The 16,599-nt window shown below is 52.0% G+C and overlaps 2 protein-coding genes across 6 annotated transcripts in view; both read left to right on the forward strand.

The window, feature by feature from the left end:
- Positions 1-13,067, forward strand: part of RNF43 (ring finger protein 43) — a 58,895-nt gene extending 45,828 nt beyond the window's left edge. For all 5 annotated transcript variants that reach the window (XM_056506539.1, XM_056506538.1, XM_056506535.1 and 2 more), the window contains exons 6-11: positions 44-175; positions 681-782; positions 1,470-1,625; positions 2,117-2,219; positions 2,674-4,197; positions 10,199-13,067. In XM_056506539.1, the coding sequence (XP_056362514.1) occupies positions 44-175; positions 681-782; positions 1,470-1,625; positions 2,117-2,219; positions 2,674-4,197; positions 10,199-10,242 (2,061 nt within the window). In that variant the 3' untranslated portion in view covers positions 10,243-13,067. The remainder of the gene's footprint in view (positions 1-43; positions 176-680; positions 783-1,469; positions 1,626-2,116; positions 2,220-2,673; positions 4,198-10,198) is intronic.
- Positions 13,068-13,136: 69 nt separating this feature from the next.
- On the forward strand, positions 13,137-15,793 carry SUPT4H1 (SPT4 homolog, DSIF elongation factor subunit). Its single transcript, XM_056506562.1, has 5 exons — positions 13,137-13,451; positions 13,928-14,034; positions 14,135-14,190; positions 14,365-14,418; positions 15,425-15,793. Exons 1-5 carry the CDS (start codon positions 13,374-13,376, stop codon positions 15,490-15,492), a joined length of 363 nt encoding a protein of 120 aa, XP_056362537.1. The 5' UTR covers positions 13,137-13,373; the 3' UTR covers positions 15,493-15,793.
- Positions 15,794-16,599: the final 806 nt, after the last annotated feature.

Below are 16,599 nucleotides of genomic sequence, written 5' to 3' on the forward strand. Positions count from 1 at the left end.
ATGCTGTTCTGGATCAGCCCTCACTGTGTTTGTTTCTTTGCAGCTGAGGAAGCCCAGAGGCCTGAGCCAGCCCGTGGTCCTGATCAGGGGCCACGATGCTGAGCTCCTCATGGGTGTCGTGAACAAGAACAGAGAGGCCCATGTGAAGATAGAGGTCAAGGAGCCACCAGCTTGGGTAAGAGGCACATGCCTCTTACTGCCTCCTCTATGCTCCCTCCCAACTTGATGGGCTTTCCCAGAGAAGCTGAACCTCCCTCGTTGGGGATGGGGATCACTATTGCAGGAGTTGCAGGAGTTGTCTGTAGCATTCAGACCTGCTGCAAGTAAAGGCTCAAAAGCACTTTCAGCTTACTTAGTTTCTTTTGCTTTACCATCATGAGTGAGGCAAGGGGATTCTGTCTCTTGAAGTAAGACCAAGCCTTGATTTTCTCATCTTGTGCTACATTAGACCAAGGTCTCAAGGGAGCTAAGATGCTGCAAGACAGAGATATTCCATTTTTGTATGGATGTGCAGAAAAGACTGAACTGTTTTTTTTTCTTTTACCTGTAAAGAGCAAAGAGCTAAGGATAATATTTTCCAAGGCTAATGGTCCAGAAGAGATGGAGATTCCCCATGCCTCTAACTCCCACCAAGAGTAATTTCCATACAAGAGTAATTTCTGTCCTGTTTTATCCAACAGCCAGACTACGACGTGTGGATTCTTCTCACAGTGGTCAGCACTGTGGTCGTCATCATTTTAATTTTTGTTGTCCGCACAAAGTGCCAGCTGAACAGGACTCAGGTAGGGATCTCATGGAGTAGACATGTCTGAGCAAACAGGAAAACAGGAAAAGCAGGAACAGACACCTTTTGGGAGAGGAAATGGGCAGATAGTGATAGGATAGGAAGAACAGTTTTAAACTAAGAGGAGAGACTTAGATTAGATGTGGGAAGAAATTCTTCCCTGTGAGGATGGTGAGGCCCTGGCACAGGGTGCCCAGAGAAGCTATGGCTGTCCCTGGATCCCTGGAAGTGCCCAAGGCCAGGTTGGATGGGGCTTGGAGCAACCTGGGATAGTGGAAGATGTCCTTGCCCATGGCAGGCGAGTGGAATAAGATGAGCTTTAAGGTCCCTTCTAATCCAAACCATTCCAAAATTCTGTGATTGTATGATTTAGTATTCTTAATAGAAATTAACAAATAAAATAATCATCTTCCCAGAGTCAGATGTATTTCCATATTTGACACTATCCCATTTGTCCTATAGAGAGACAGTCCTTTGGGGATCAAAAATTCAGCACTGCTGAGTGATTTGAATGTCTAGGGCCAGATGTCTCCTGCTGGTGACAAAGCCTACTCTGGCTGAGTCAGCTTAGACAGAAAGTCACCTCTGCAGATGAGTATCGTCCCCAAATTTCTGATAATCCCATTTGGAATATGGGAGGGCAGAGTCAGGCTGAACCTCTCCTCAAGCCCCTGTGTGTCCACAGGACTCGGTGCAGCAGCAGACCCTGCAGGCCATCGGGCAGCTGGCCACGCGCCGCTACCAGCCGCGGCTGCGGCCGGCCCCGCGCTGGGACTCGGCCAGCAGCTGCAGCTCCGCCCCGGTCTGTGCCATCTGCCTCGAGGAGTTCAGCGAGGGCCAGGTAGGCTTTGGGCTGGGCTGGGCTGCGGCACTCATGGCTCTGGCCTCCCAGGTGGAGGGGTCAGCCGTGGGACTGAGCGTGGCAGGAGCCAGAGGCCTGGGAGATGCTTCCTTCTGAACTCCTGAGTGCTGGACAGGCACTGCATCCATGGAGGTGCACCTGCCCCTGCGCCATAAAGCTCTGCTGAAGTTGTTTCTCCAGGCAGGTCTCCAGCTGTGGCTGTGGGGTTAAATGCCCATATTGAAATAGAGTAAAATTGGGTTTGCTGCACCAGAGCACCCAGCCTGAAATCTCCCTGTTGCCGAGGGCTTTCACCTCTCTGGATGTTCACTGAGCAGAACCAGAGGTGCTCCACAGCCTCCTCCGTGCACAGCTGGGCTGCAGATCCCTTACTGTTAGACATCTGTATGTCCTTCAAAGCTCACTTCCATCATCCAGGTCTTGGAACATGGTTCTCCTTGCTCATCCTCCTCCTTTCCACTTCATTCTAGGAACTGCGGATCATCTCGTGCTCGCATGAGTTCCATCGGGAGTGTGTGGACCCTTGGCTGCAGCAACACCACACGTGTCCACTCTGCATGTTCAATATTCTTGGTATGGCTCAGACATGGCATGGGGACAGGGTTGGGTGCAGGATTGTGCCAGGAGCTCCAGTTACTCTTAGGAGATGGATCAGCAGGTCCTCGTGCCCCTGTGCACAGGGGACTGAGTGCATGGAGAGCCTGTGAGCCCACCAGGGTACAGCAAGGTGATGGGCTTGGGCTGGGACCTGCCCCAAGAGGAGGGATTCCAGTCCTGGGACCTGTGGGGAAGGGAAGGTGGGATCTGGGGGTCACAACAGCAGGGAGAGTGCTGAGGGTGCAGGACCATCAGGGTGGTTCAGTGGTGGCAGCGAGGAGTTGCAGAGTACAGGTGGGATTGAGGCCACAGTGGGAGGGCAGTGGAGCATCACTGCTGGGGGTTACTGCAGCTGGCCTGTGGGACCTGTGTTAGATACTCCCTTCTGGGCTGTAGGACGCGTGCTGGATATTCCTTTCTTTCTTCACAGCCAGAGACTCAGGGGACCAGGCCATGGCTGCCAGCTCCAGGCTGGTCCCTCAGGACATGGAGCCTGGGCGGCGACTCCACCTTTTCCGCCAGCATCCAGGACATGCCCTTTACCACCTCCCACACGCATACCCTCAGAGGAACCTCAGGAGCTTTCCCTCAGAGCCAGCCCACGGCAACCCCTTCTTCCACTCTCCAGAGCTCTCCCAGCTGGATTTTGGCACCATCCACTACATGCCCTACAGACCAGCCACCTCCCTGCTGGCCTGCGGCCACGTGGCCCCGCTGGCCCCGGGCTTGCTGGGCCAGCAGCATCCCACCCCCTCTGCATGCGGCCAGGCGCTGGCACCCCACAGGACGTGTCCCCTTCAGCCTCAGCCCCCCTGTCTGGCGCCCAAGGCAGCCCTGGCACAGAAGCAGCACCGTGCACCCACCCTGCGCCGGGGCCTTGGCCATGGGCACCAGCACAACAGCAGCGGCTCTGGGGAGAGCTATCTGACGGAGCACAGCGGGTACCTGGCCGACGGGCCAGGCAGCGACTCCAGCTCGGGGCCCTGCCACGGCTCCTCCAGTGACTCCATGTTGAACTGCACGGATGTCAGCCTGCAGGGTATCCACGGCAGCTGCTCCACCTTCCGCAGCTCCCTCAGCAGCGACTACGATCCCTTCGTGTACTGCAGCTCCGAGGGCCCCACCACGGACCACGGCCAGGAGCAGCTGCGGCCGCCCAGGGAGAGGCGGCCGCGCTCCTTGGACTTGATGGTGCCAGGGGGGGCTGCTCCAGCCAAGCCCCAGGTGCTCAGCCACGTCCACTACCACCACCACCAGCACCACCACTACAGGCGGGATGCAGAGTGTCCCCCTGGGCGGGCCAGCCAGGGGCCGGGGCCACGCAAATCCCGGTACTCTGGGGCCAAGGTTGCCTTCCACAGTGCTCGGACACAAAAGAGGACTGAGAAAAGCCATCACTCTCAGCAGCCTCTGGAAAGCAGTGGAGTGCTGCAGGAGGCAGCTCCAGTGGGACAGCCAACCTGTCCCAAGGAAGGCCGGGAGCCCCCTCACAGCCCCTCCACTTCTCCAGACAGGTTGGACTTCAGTGTAGATGCCAACAGACAATTGGGAGCAGCTGGCACACCCCCTGTCCCGCTGCCCCCCAGACACAGCTTACAGAGCAGGCATCACCGAAGGAAAAGAAAGTGTCCCCTGGAGCCCAACCCCGCTGTCCTGGCCAAGGACTCAGCCGAGCCCGGAGCCTGTGACGCTCACCTTCCTCCTGGCCGTCCTGCTGGCTACCGCTGCTCTCCTGAAGCCCAGCCCCTGATCCCGAGCACTCCCCTGCCCAGCGGCTCCCGGCTGCTCTGGAAGTGTTTAGTGCCACAGTCCAGCTCCGAGCTGAGGAAGCAGCAGGAGGGGTTGTCAGGACGGGAGAGAAACCTCTCAGTTCCTGCAGATTTCTCAGGGATGGGCGCCCCCAGACACAGTCTGAGTGTCCGCCTTCACTGCCCATCTCAGCAGGGTGGTCAGGGTAAGTCTGGCCTTTGCATCTCCTGACAGTGAGCAGGTGAATGGGGGGAGCCCTGTTTGCTGAAGGAAGTCCAGCTGCCAGGACACCTGGTACCTTCCTGGTGGGTTTTCCTACAGGAGCTTTGGCTGCAAGAGCATTCCAGAGCTCACCTGTGTGGGTGATGGCCTGAATGATGACCAAGTGTGTTCAAGAGTGCATTAAACCCTGAAATACTAGAGCTGAGAAATAAGATGGCTAATTTTAATTAAACATCTCTAGCAGTTGGAATATCTCCCAAAGGAAGGGGTGGGACCACGTTTTTCAGTGTCCTTGCCCCAGTCTGTTTGTCTTATTGGCAGAGTCGTTATCATTAAGTCTTTTTGGGCTCCAGTTGTTTTAGCCAAGCCCAGCTAACTGGAATCAGTGAGAAAGGAAGTGTGTGTGGCCCGGGGTAGTAGAACAGACTAATTGAGTTGCTGGATTTGCACATCCCTCATTTCTCACCTGCCTCTGTTGCGTGGGAGTTACTTTTTAGTGTCTTTTGGAAATCAGATGTAATTAAAGTTTGGCCCTCTGCCTAACTGCTGCATGTCTCTCACAAAGAGAGGGAAAATGCCTTTGAGACGAGTGTCTTTGAAAGAACCTGAGTTTAGCTCCCAGGCCTTGCTCTCTCAGGTCCTCTGAAGGCAGCAAGTCAACAGGGGCAGGTGCTGACTGGGAGCAGAGCCTGGCTCCCTTCCTCGCCCTGCCACTGACTCATTGCAGGTCCTCGGGCAAATCCTTTTGATTTAGGTACCAAACACAGATCTGGCTGTCTAATTTGTGTTAAAACACTGGCCTTAAACTCGTGACTCACTGTGCCCATTGTGCCGCAGAGATAATAACTTCCTCCCAGTGCTTGTCTATCCAGCCCCACCCCACGCCCAGGCTCCCGGTGCAGCGGCGGCGGTGGGGCCGGGGAGGCTGGATGGGCACGGTCCTGGCTCCCTGCAGCCTTCTGGCCTCCCAGACTCCCAGGAACAGATACTTTTCCCAGGTGCAGAAGTGCCTGACGCTGCAGATAGGTGATAGGGAGGTTCTTCCAAGGCTTGGAGGGATGCTGGTGTTCGGAGAGATAAAAGGAGGCATCAGGGCAGAGAGTCTTTGGTTACAGGGAGCTCTGAGTGGCGATGCCCTCCCAGGGTACCCCACATGGAGAGAGCCCTCCTGGCTCAGGGCACACTGCTCAGGGTTTACTTTGAGCTCCCAAACCTGGGAGGGCTCCAAGAGCAGGAGTCTGCACCGTTGCAAGGTCCGTGCTGGGATGCTTCTGTCTCTCTGGAAATCATGCCAGTGCCTACCTCCTGATGACCCTCTGACCCCCACCCAGAGCCAGTGCCAGCTGCTTTGCCAAGCACACCAAGCCTTCATTCCCTGTTTCCTTGCCATTCCAGCAGGTAGAAGGACCAATATATCTGAAAGTGCTGTGAATCTGTCTGTTTAGTGCAGTAGTGTCTGTAGATGCTTTCAGGGCCAGCCAGAGAGTCAGAATTCCCTTGCAAGATTGAGAGACTACACAGATTCAGGATTTAACTTTATTAGAGCAGAGGACAGAGCACAGAGCTTGTGCAGGGCTTATGCAGAAAAGCCACCAATCTGAAAACATTGGTTGACATAACACAACCTCTGAGTTATAATAATATTGTTTTTTTATCTTGGGAAAAGTATAAATCAATAGAGAAGAAGTCAAAAAGAGCAAAGAACAATCTCAATAGAAGGTCCCATGCAAGCAGGACACAAACCACAGACAAGGAGACCAAGGAAAAATGCATGTCTGCCTCCAGATAAATGTCATGAGGCTAAAAATATAAGTGGATGAATTAGAAAGCCCAGCTTTAAATTAAAGTTTTGACATAAACTTTTCAGAAATCTAGTTTAAAAGAAAAGCAAACAGTGGGACCCTGTAATTCCTAGGTGAAATTACAGAGAGGAGAAGCGTCTCTTCTCATGGCATGGGAGACACACTGCTCTAAGGACAGTGTGAAGTCCAGTAATGACACAAAAATCCCCAGTTGCCCCCAAGTAGAAGGAGGGTGGCATTAGGATTATAACACTGCATCAGCACAGGCTGCAAAGAGGACCTACATAGACAGGAGAGTCTTATGAGAATATTGCTAAAATAAGCAGTCAAAAGATGCTTTTGGGCACAGGGATCATTTACAGCCCCAGAAAAGGGCTGGTCAAGCAGCAGGGCAGGGAGGACACTCGGAAACTGTTCTTCCAAAGCCACGGTGTGGTTGGAGAAGGAAATCAGAACAGAGCTGGATGCCAAGTGAAGTGCAGAGCCATGGAGAGATAGGCCAGGAAATATTTCTGTTAACAACTTGTGTAGAACAGATTATTAATGTAAACATTTTCAGCTCCATCAGAAGTGAGAAGGCTGCCTGGAGTTCTTCAGATCTAGGGAGTAACAGGGGTCTGAGGGATGTTCAGGGGCTGTAAGTGCAGAGCAGAAGAGCAAACTGCCTTTGTTGCATTAGTGGTCACCAGGGTAGTGCTTGGGGACGTTCTCACCTGGCACAGCTCCATTCAGGGCAGGGGGGCAGGATCCCTCAAGAATCAAATCACCAGTTTAAGCACTTCTGAAATACAGTGGAGAGTAACAAATTGCCAGGGGTACAGATTGCCCACTGGGCATCCTGCAGGGCTCAGGCACACAGCTGATAAATCCTAATTGTGAACTGCAATCTCTTACCCATGCCCAGAGCCAGGAGGAAGAGCTGAGGGCAATATCAGCTGGAAATAGCTGAAGCCACAGAACGATGAGCCTGACTTTCCAGCCAAGCAAATTGCTAAAAATTCAAATACAGGGTCTGACTTGTAGGCACATGGCTGAATGTGAAAACCAGGGGAGGAGGCAACCCGGTTTTTGTAGGGAGCGGTAACACCTGGCAGATCTTTTAGGGGAAGGAAGCTCTGAAAGGATAAAAGAGAAGGTGCTCCCACAGGTAAATAACTCAATAAAAAAGGAGACAAGAGTGCAGATCAGACTTAATGGAGGGGAATTACTTAGAGAAGGAGAAAAGTGGAATTCTCCAACTGTCTGAACCTGCCAGCGAACTCATAAATATCGTGGACAAGGAGAGGAGATAGCAAAGTGTCTAACATAAAATCCATCAGGATGTTAGCATTAAAGTTGGATACAGTGTTACAGGAGGATCTCCTGCTGCTGAGCTGTGGGGTGAGAGAGTGGTGAGTGAAATCCCCTCTAAGTAGCACAAAATGCCACACATGAGCAGACTCACTTTAAATAAAAAATCACAACATTATATGATTATCATTATTGTTATCATCATCACTATCATTATCATTAGCTGGCTGGGAACTATGTGGGACAAGCAGAAAGTGGTTTTATGCAGCTGTGTAAGCCTGTGGTGATCTCACAGCTCCTGATCACCAAAAAGGGTGGAAAAAGAACTTGAAAACAGGCTTGGAAGAAGAGCAGAAAAGTATCAGGTACAATCCCAGTGATGGGTTTTTCTGAGAAAATAGAAAGAATAGTGAGGCTTTCATGTGGGAAAAAAAGTGATTAGTAGAGGATATGAAAGAGAGGATGAAATTAGGAGAGCAAAGGAGAAGGCAGATAAGAGAGTACTTAGAATAAAGTAATTGATGGCATCAAATGGGAACCAGAAGCTTTAAAACAGCCAAAAGGCAACACATGGTGTGTATTGAAACTGGTGCTGGTTGCCCAGGGGATGTAGATGCCAGAAGTAAAATGGTTTTGAGAGCCCAGATCAAGAGGCAGCAAATGTAGAGATGCAAATCCACCCTCTGGCTCAGGAAGTTCCTAAACCAGGGCTTCCAGAAGCTGCTGGTGCTCCTGTGGGATGCAGCACCCTCCAGGTGTGTGCTTACCTTGCCCAGCTGCCAGATGAGGCTGAATCTTGGTCCACAGCCCCTGGAGAAATTCCACTTGTGCAGGCAGTGCCATGCACTGGCATTACAGGGAATAATGCTGTGGATGATCCCAAAGAGCCTTGCATGATCTTGGAGTTTATGCCTCTTCCTTGAGCATCTCCATCAGCCATTCTTGGCAGGCTTGCATAAAGGTGCATCCCTGACTCTTCTGTTGCCTGGGAGAGACAACATCTGGGAATTGTGTCCCTGGAGAATCAATCCTGGAGCAATGCTGATGGATACTCTTAAGGGAAGACAGACAACTGGCAGTGAATTGCAGCTGGATGGCTTCCTGAGCCACCCTGGCACACCCAGAAAGCATCCCAGAACAGCCACATTACTCGAGTACAGGCTGATGAAATCTCTTGATTTCTCTCCCTGGGAAATCTCACCTCCTGCAGTGCTCTCAGAATCCTCCCTCTCTCATCCCTTCTGCTTATCCTGAGTCCCTTTCATGTCACATCTTTGATCTTTACTAGGGAGGGGGAAAGGGATTAGAGGGCAGAAAAAGACCACCCTTAAAACCTAATGCCCAAAGAACACGAATGCTGAGGTACCATCAAGGTGTGCTCCAGGTTGTTGCCCTGCCATGGCCAGTCCAGCAGCTGGGGTTCTCTCACCTCTCCCAGTGCATGATCTTTTCTTAGCACAAACAGGAACAGTTATGCAGGCACAGCTTTCAGAAAATGTTCTAGTAATGTTTGAGACTGAAGGCATGTGAACACACAGGGCTTGAAGCTGGATAGTCTCTTTTTAGGTTGCACATAAGCTGGTGACAAGAGAAGCAGTTAGAAATGGCTTATTCCACATACTTGGTGACTCAAGTCACAGATGCAAGATACGCTTAAACTCTGTCTTCAGAAACTATGGCCCTGCTTGCACGCGTGGACATGTGGAACACCATGTGCATTCCATTTCCTACATGGAATAGCTACACTTTTCCAAGCAGAATCTCATTTGTTTGTTTTCTTCCCACATACTTAATTTTCAAGACTCTGCTCCTACAGCTGGTGAAGTATAACCAACAAGAATTTGTTGTGACTGTTCTGAAAAGTTGTTTTAAATTGCCCTTGATGAATCTCTAAGGGGGCATTTCTTTGATCTCAGAAACATTCAGGAAAAGGGAAATAGGAAAAATAATGCCTGTATGTCTTTGCTAGGCTGTGCTGACCTTGTGTAAGAGTTCTGGGCAGGCATGAGAGACATCTGGGAAGGGACCATGGTGTGTTTGACAACAGGTAGTGACTTATCAAGAGAAAGGGGCTGTCTGGAGCAGTGACTCGGGTACACCTTTTTAGGCAGCCCTTTTGTTGGATAGTTCCAAGTAAACTGCTCAGCACCTGCCTGTCAATAATTCTCTAGTCAGAAGGGGCTGAGAAAGAGCCCGGGCCTGACCTGGGCTCAGAAGCAATTGGTGCAACCTCTTGAACACTGTGGAACATGTGTCATTCCTGTCTTGCATCACTGCTCTCTGCTCTTATTACCTGGAGTTTCTGTTGCCCCCTGGCTCTGTGAGGTATGAATTGGTATTATTTTCTGTTTCTAATAAATTTTGAATCAGGTGCACAGATTTTCACAAAGAGCAAATATCAAAAAGCCTCAAAAGCAAACACCTAGTAGTGATGTGAATCCTGGGGTGCCCTTAGCCTGCCTCTTCTGAAATATATAAAGAGTAGCTTGATGTCTTAAGATTTTATTCACCTTAGAGGAATAAACTGGCTGGGAGGTGGCCAGAAAATTCCCTCTGAAAAACTGGGAGAAACGTGGAATATGCTAAATTGGAAGGGACCCACAAGGATCATCCAGTCTAGTCCCTGGCCCTGCCCAGGACACCCCAGCAGTCCCACCCTGTGCCTGTGAGTGTTGTCCAAATGCTCCTGGAGCTCTGGCAGCCTCAGGGCTGGGACCATTCCTTGGGGAGCCTGTTTCAGTGGCTTAGTGGCTTTTTTAGCTTTCATTTAGTGGTTTTTCCTGTAGCAGCTGTTCTCTGGATTGCAGGGTCAAGGCCCCAGCCTCTGCAGAGCCTGGGAATGTTCAGCCAGGTGTAGCTGACACTTTTCTTTCTCCTTTTCTTTCAATGCAGGATCTGAAGATGAGGTCCAGGATGTCCATGAACACTCAGTTTAATAAAACACTGGCCTGTTTGCTCGCTGGGAGTGGAGTGGACACAGATGTTGATGGAGCTGCTGACATCTGGCTCTGCCCAGCCCTGCCCTGCTGAGACACGGACTGCCAAGAGCAACGGGCCACTTGTGGTCTCCTGACACATCCCCAAGCCCTGGCAGTGACCCAGCAGAGCCCTGCTCCTCTGAGGCCCAGGCAGCCCCTCCACATGCCGTGGCGTCGCTCCCAGCTGGGCAGGGCTCCCAGGGAGAGCTCACCGAGTGAGTGCAAGCTGCTATTTTGGCGTCTCCATGCCACAGAAGGTTTTGCTAAACACTGCAAAAATAAACAAGCCTTCGAGACCAAAAGCTGCAGAAATTACTTTCTGTGGCCTGGTAGCTCCTGACTTCATTTCCTCACTTAGGTCAAAAGCCAGATTTCTTCAATTAACTTTTCCATGCTTATTTCAGACACAGGAACAAGCTATTCTCCATCTCACCACTCACAGGGCTGCCCTGCAAGGTGCTGCTTCTGACTTCAGTGGAAACCAAGAGCTCTCACCACTTTTGATCACCTCAGTGTCCCTCAGCTGACGCCATCTCAGCCACTGGCTGTGTTTGCCAGCAGCAGGAGAGGGGAAGACAGGGACATCAGCATTTCGGGGAAAGAGCTGGGTCAGACTCTTTCCATTGCAAAGAATCCACCCTCTCATCTGGCAATGTGAACAAGTCTCTCACTCACCCTCTAACTCCTCTACCTACCCTCAAATAGCTGTCATGGCCAGCCCTGTTAAGAGTATATTTCAAACATATCCCAGATGTCCCCATCACAGGAGTCAAGGAAAATCCTGGAGTTCCTGTGTCTTTGCTTCTCTCCTTCCTCTCATTGCCCCAAGACACCAAAAAAATTCCCAGAAAAAGCCTCCTTAATAAATGCCAAGCAGAGCCCTATCCATCACCCAGCCTTAACTTCATATTCTGAGAAATCCTGAAATCCTTCAAAAGGATGTTTCTGTCTTTTCCAATATTCTGATGATTCAGGGAGAAAACCTGAGAAATAATCAGGCTCTGGTTTATTACGTTCCTCCTTCCCTCCATTTATGAATATTTTGGGTTTTTCTGAATGTCACTAGTTCTTATTTCCTACATCTCATAATTTGCAGACATTCAAGCAAAATACAACCTGCCAAATTCAGAACATACAGAACCCATGCAGCTTTCAAACAGAGAATTCCTGTCATTGCCTTAAATGATCAGTCAGGCCAAAGAATCAGCCAGATTCCCATGTGAAGTGCACATTTCCATGGCACCAAGTGCTTCCAAGCACAAGGAAGCATTGGTGAGGATACAACACCAGAGCTGAAGATAACTGCTGACAATTTGAAACTTCATGTAGGGACAGACTTTCCCATCTCCTCACTAAAGCTTCCTGTGTCTTCCTTTGAAGCTGCAGCTTCTCAAGAGAGCATTCCAGTGATGCAGTCCCAGGTCAGGATAATCCTCTACCTTCTTTTGTTGGCAGGAAAGCTTTTTATGGGGTTTGCTGCCCTTAATCCTTGAAAAAAGGCATCTTTGTCACAGCTGCTAATCAGTCCTTGACAGTCAAGTGATCAGCCAATAGCACCTTTCAGTCTAGGGAAGAGCTGAATTTCTTTCATCAAAGAACCCAGCAGAATTACATTTAGACCTTTCCAGGTTCTTGCTTGTCCTACAGCACAAGCAGAAGACACAAGCTCAGAAGTTTTCTCCCATGCAGAGAAGTCAGTCTTAAACTAGAGGAAAATCTGAATTCACCCCATTTGGCTTCTTGTGCTCCTGGTCTGTGGCTTGTCTGAACCAGCTCCCCACATCCTTTACCATACTGGAGGGCTCAGAGGCTTAACAGAGGGGGGAGGATTGTGAAGTCAGGGTGCTCCCACTGCTGTTTTTAGGAGTCAGGAAGGCAGAGAGCCTCCACAGATGCATTTCACTGCTCAGATGAACAAGTGCAGCTCTAAAGTCCTCTCTTTTCCTCCTTATCCCTAACAAAAGAGGAGATGCCTGAATTTGTGAGTCATAAGGTTCTTTGGGAAAGTGGTCAGCACTTGTGCACCATCTCCACTCCCACTGCAGTATTACCAGGCTGCCAGGGCAGCTTCTGAGTGTCTCCCTGTCCTGACCTTATGCTCCTGTTCACGTCTGCCTCGGTGGGGGCTCAGGGGGAGGAGAGGGAGGAACTCTCTGGGAACTTGGGTTTCAGAGATCCCTGTAGTAGATGGATCACTAACCTTGGCTGCCTGGAAGGGAAGAAGCAGTATCTGAGAAAATAAGGAATGGTTCCTCACAGTTCTTTACCTCTGGCTACTGACTGATGCTTTTGAGTGCTTGGTGCCTGTGGGCTCTACTCCTGCTGGAGTTTCTCCGGTATCCCTGCAGTGACGCAGAGCTCATTTTCCGTCTTTGCATCCAAAGTAACAGCCGAAAACTGAAAGAAGCTAGAGCATCCCAAGCTCCCCCTATCCAAACTGAAGGCCAACCCCTTCCCCAGGGACCCCCTTCCCAGGAGCTCCCACCCCCTGAACGGGGCATATGGTCGGGCTGGCTGGATATCTCCCCTCCTGCACAGATCCTTCAGATCCTATAGAAATGTGAATATCAGTTCGTTTTGTTGTTGCTTTTTGTGTCGTTTTTTTTTTTTTTTCTTTCTGAGTCTATCCTGGCTCTCAGGGTTTGGGAATAAACTATGACCCAGGAAGAAAAAAAAAAATAATAAAAAAAAAAAAGACCACACACAGGAAAAAAAAAAATACGTTTTATATATATGTAAAACTGTGTATTTATGTCCGATAAACACAAAGATGTGTGAATATGCTGATGTGCTCAGAAATATATTTATTTACTAATATATTTATCCATGTACCGGTCTGCTGCCTGCGTTTGATCTTTGTGCGTGGGGCTGCGCTGGCGGAGGAGTCCGCGGGGAGGGACTCCCGGCCCGGCCGTGACAGAGCTCGGGCCGGGGCCGATCCCGTTCCCGATTCGGGGCGGGCCCGTTCCCGATCCCGATCCGGGGCGGGCCCATTCCCTTTCCCGCTACCGTTCCCGTTCCCGTTCCCGTTCCCGCTCCGGGGCGGGGCCGGGGCTGGGGCGCAGCCGCAGAATGGGGCTGGGGCAGTGATGGCCGCGATCTCGCTGGAGACCGTCCCCAAGGACCTGCGGCACCTGCGCGCCTGCCTGCTCTGCTCCCTCGTCAAGGTGGGACCGGGAAGGGGACAGGGACAGGGACAGGGACAGGGACAGGGACAGGGACAGGGATTGCTCCTCGCCGGCCCCGGGCCTTCCCCCGCCCGGCTTAAGCCTTGCAGCCGCTGCCGGACCCTTCTCCCCGGCCCCGGCGTTCCCTGTCCCGCCTCCCCGCTCCGGCCCCGGCCCTTCCCTGCGCCGGCTCTCTTCCCTCTCGCCCAGCCCGAGCCTCTCTGCCCTTCCCGGCCCTTTCCCCATCCGTTTTGGCCCTCATGCCCCCCCGGCCTGGTCTGTTCCTCCGGCCCCGGCCCTTCCCCGCCCGGGCCTCTCTCCCTTCTCTGCCTCTTGAAGCCTCTGGGCGCTGCCCGTCTGCCCCGGCCTTGCCCTGAGCCTTCCTTCCCGGGGTTCCCTCCCTTTTCCCGGCCCCGCGGCCACCCAGCTCCCGCTCCCGGTCCCGGTCCCGGTCCCTGACACCCGTGTCCCCTTAGACCATCGACCAGTTCGAGTATGATGGCTGTGACAACTGTGAGACATACCTGCAGATGAAGGGCAACCGGGAGATGGTCTATGACTGCACCAGCTCCTCCTTCGATGGGTGAGTGGGGCTGGGCCCGGCCGGGAGCCTGGGGACACTGAAGTGGCACCGTGGGGTCACCCAGCCGGGAGATGTCCCCTCACTGCCATTCCTCCCGCAGGATCATAACCATGATGAGCCCTGAGGACAGCTGGGTCTCCAAGTGGCAGCGGATCAGTGAGTAGTTTGGAAGCTGGAGATCCCTTCTCTGCAAACCCTTCTCAGGGGCAGCGAGAGCTGCTGGTTGGGCTGTGGAAGGGGTTCTGCCCCCAGTGACAGGACATCTGCACACATTGAGGATTCCCACCTGGCTGCTCCTTGTGGGGTAACTCGGGGTTTTCTTTCCCATAGGTACCTTCAAGCCAGGTGTCTACGCAGTGTCCGTGACTGGCCGCCTGCCCCAAGGTATACCTGTGTGATGGAGTCAGGGTTTTGGCACAGGGAACATGCATGTGGTGATGGGATCAGCCAGGAGTGACAGGATCAGCCCAATGTGGTGGAATCAGCAAAGGTGACTGCAGGGAGGTGCAGGACTGGAGAGGGAGTTTCAGGGTTCAGCACTGCGCCTGCCAGAAGTTTATATTGTAAACTGCTGACTGAAGCCTGGCTGTCAGAGGGATAAACTGGGATTAATGAGTGATTCTGGAAATGAGCACATCTCAAACCATTCAGCTCCAGGAAAACATGGAGTTTTGTTCATAGAAAAGGGTTTTGCAGGATGGGGTGCTGTTGAGGCAATCCCAGTGAGCACACCCCTCCTCCTGCACTGAAGGCTCATGCCATGGTGGATTTGTGTGTTCACAAGTGGAGTGGAGGGCGCAGAGGATTTGATTTATCTCTGGAATGTAGAAATGGCATCATCCACCCGGCTGAGTTCCTGCCCAGTATGTAGCCCCAGAGTAGACTGCTGAGCCAGGAGTGAATCCCAAACCCCTGGGGTAGAAGCTATGCCTGTGTCTGGAATCCAAGGTTCCTTATTTCTGACTGAGCTCTGCATTGGGAAGGAGCTGGAAACATGAGGCCAGAAGCTGAGACCTTCTGACACAGCCCAGGCACATCTGAAATACCCAGGGTTAGGGTTTAAATGGGATATCAGGGAAAGGTTCTTCCCCCTGAGGGTGCTGGACACTGCACAGGCTCCCCAGGGGATGGTCACAGCCCCAAGGCTGGCAGAGCTCCAGGAGTATTTACACAATGCTCCCAGGGATGCACAGGGTGGGATTACTGAGGTGTCTGTGCAGGGCCAGGACCTGGACTCCCATGATCCTTGTGCCTCCCTCCCTTCCAACTCAGGATATTCCATGATTCTGTGAAACGAAGATGATTGTCCAGTTCTACATGACAGAACCACCAGCTGTTCCCAGTGCTTCTTATTCCAGAAGAGTGAAATGTGTTTGTCTCCTTGCTGCAGGGATCGTCCGAGAGCTGAAGAGCCGTGGTGTGGCCTACAAGTCTCGGGACACAGCCATAAAAACCTGAAGGGCCTGCCTGGAGATCCCAGTGCTGTGTGGCTGCTCCAGAACACCTGAGCTTTATCCTGTAGGGAAGTGGGGCAGGACTTGGAGTGTGCTGGCTCAGCTCCCCTCAGTCAGTACCTCCGGACTCTGCCACACCACAGACCACAGACATTTATCTGAGCCTTGACAGGGGGGAGGGTGTGAGTGGAGCTGGGAAAAGGCATTTAATCATAGTCCCCAAGCTTTTTTGCAGTTGGTGTGGGAAAGGGGGGATTTGGGAAATAGCTGTGCAAATAGTTCAATAAAACTCACTGCCTGGTCAAGGCTGGGTGCAGCTGTCACTCTGTCACTGATTTCACCACTGCAGGGTGGTGAGGTGGGGGGGCTCACACTTGCCCCTTGCCTGTGCTGCACTGTTGAGAGCCTGTGATTGTCACTGCTTGTGCCATGGGCTGTATTCCTGCCTCAAGAGGGAGATCCTGCCCTGGCTGTGCTGGGACGGGATCCTTCCCTGTGGGAAATCTGCAGCTGGATGGAGCAGATACGGTGATGGCCAATGCTTCCTGTGGAGGTCATAAAGCCCTGGGCCTGCAGGTCCTGTACAAGGGATGCAGTAGCAGGATGGAGCTTCCAGGACCATCCACTGGCTATTGCTGGGCTCAGGGCAGGCAGAACAGGATGAGCCTGTTGCTGGTGTGGTTGGGAGGCAGCACCAGGCTGTGCACAAGGGGGGATGGACAAGCAGCCTCCTGTTCTGGGGATCTGACTGTAACAAATGTCAGCTTAGTGTCCAACACTTGAACTCCTGAGGGATTCCTTAGCTGATGCTCTTGCTTGAGTTACTCTGTTTCAGTTCAGCAGCAGTCACTGACCAAGAAGGGCCTAGTCCTCGATCAGTAGCTCTGTGAAATAACCTCTTTTTCCCCAAGATAATCCTGGAGCTGGAAAGCTCAAGTTTTGTTTTCTGGCAACAAATAGTGGAAAACCATCAGGGACCAAAAATTGCACTTGGTCTGGGATGAGAGCAGCTGCAGCACAGGGAATTCAGGACTGGCTGAGGAGTGACACTGCCAGGAGTGTAGAGGTGATGCCCTCTCTGCACTGCTCTGGTTTGTAGAGCTGGCAATGA

Source organism: Oenanthe melanoleuca, chromosome 19 (genome assembly GCF_029582105.1).
Source record: "Oenanthe melanoleuca isolate GR-GAL-2019-014 chromosome 19, OMel1.0, whole genome shotgun sequence".
NCBI classification, from domain to species: domain Eukaryota; kingdom Metazoa; phylum Chordata; class Aves; order Passeriformes; family Muscicapidae; genus Oenanthe; species Oenanthe melanoleuca.

What these genes read in the sequence shown, in the direction of transcription:
- SUPT4H1 (XM_056506562.1), top strand. Translation starts at nt 13,374, where the DNA reads ATGGCCGCGATCTCGCTGGAGACCGTCCCCAAGGACCTGCGGCACCTG. An exon ending in CTCCAAGTGGCAGCGGATCA is followed by an intron (nt 14,191 to 14,364) that starts GTGAGTAGTTTG and finishes TCTTTCCCATAG; the next exon opens with GTACCTTCAAGCCAGGTGTC. An exon ending in GACTGGCCGCCTGCCCCAAG is followed by an intron (nt 14,419 to 15,424) that starts GTATACCTGTGT and finishes TCCTTGCTGCAG; the next exon opens with GGATCGTCCGAGAGCTGAAG.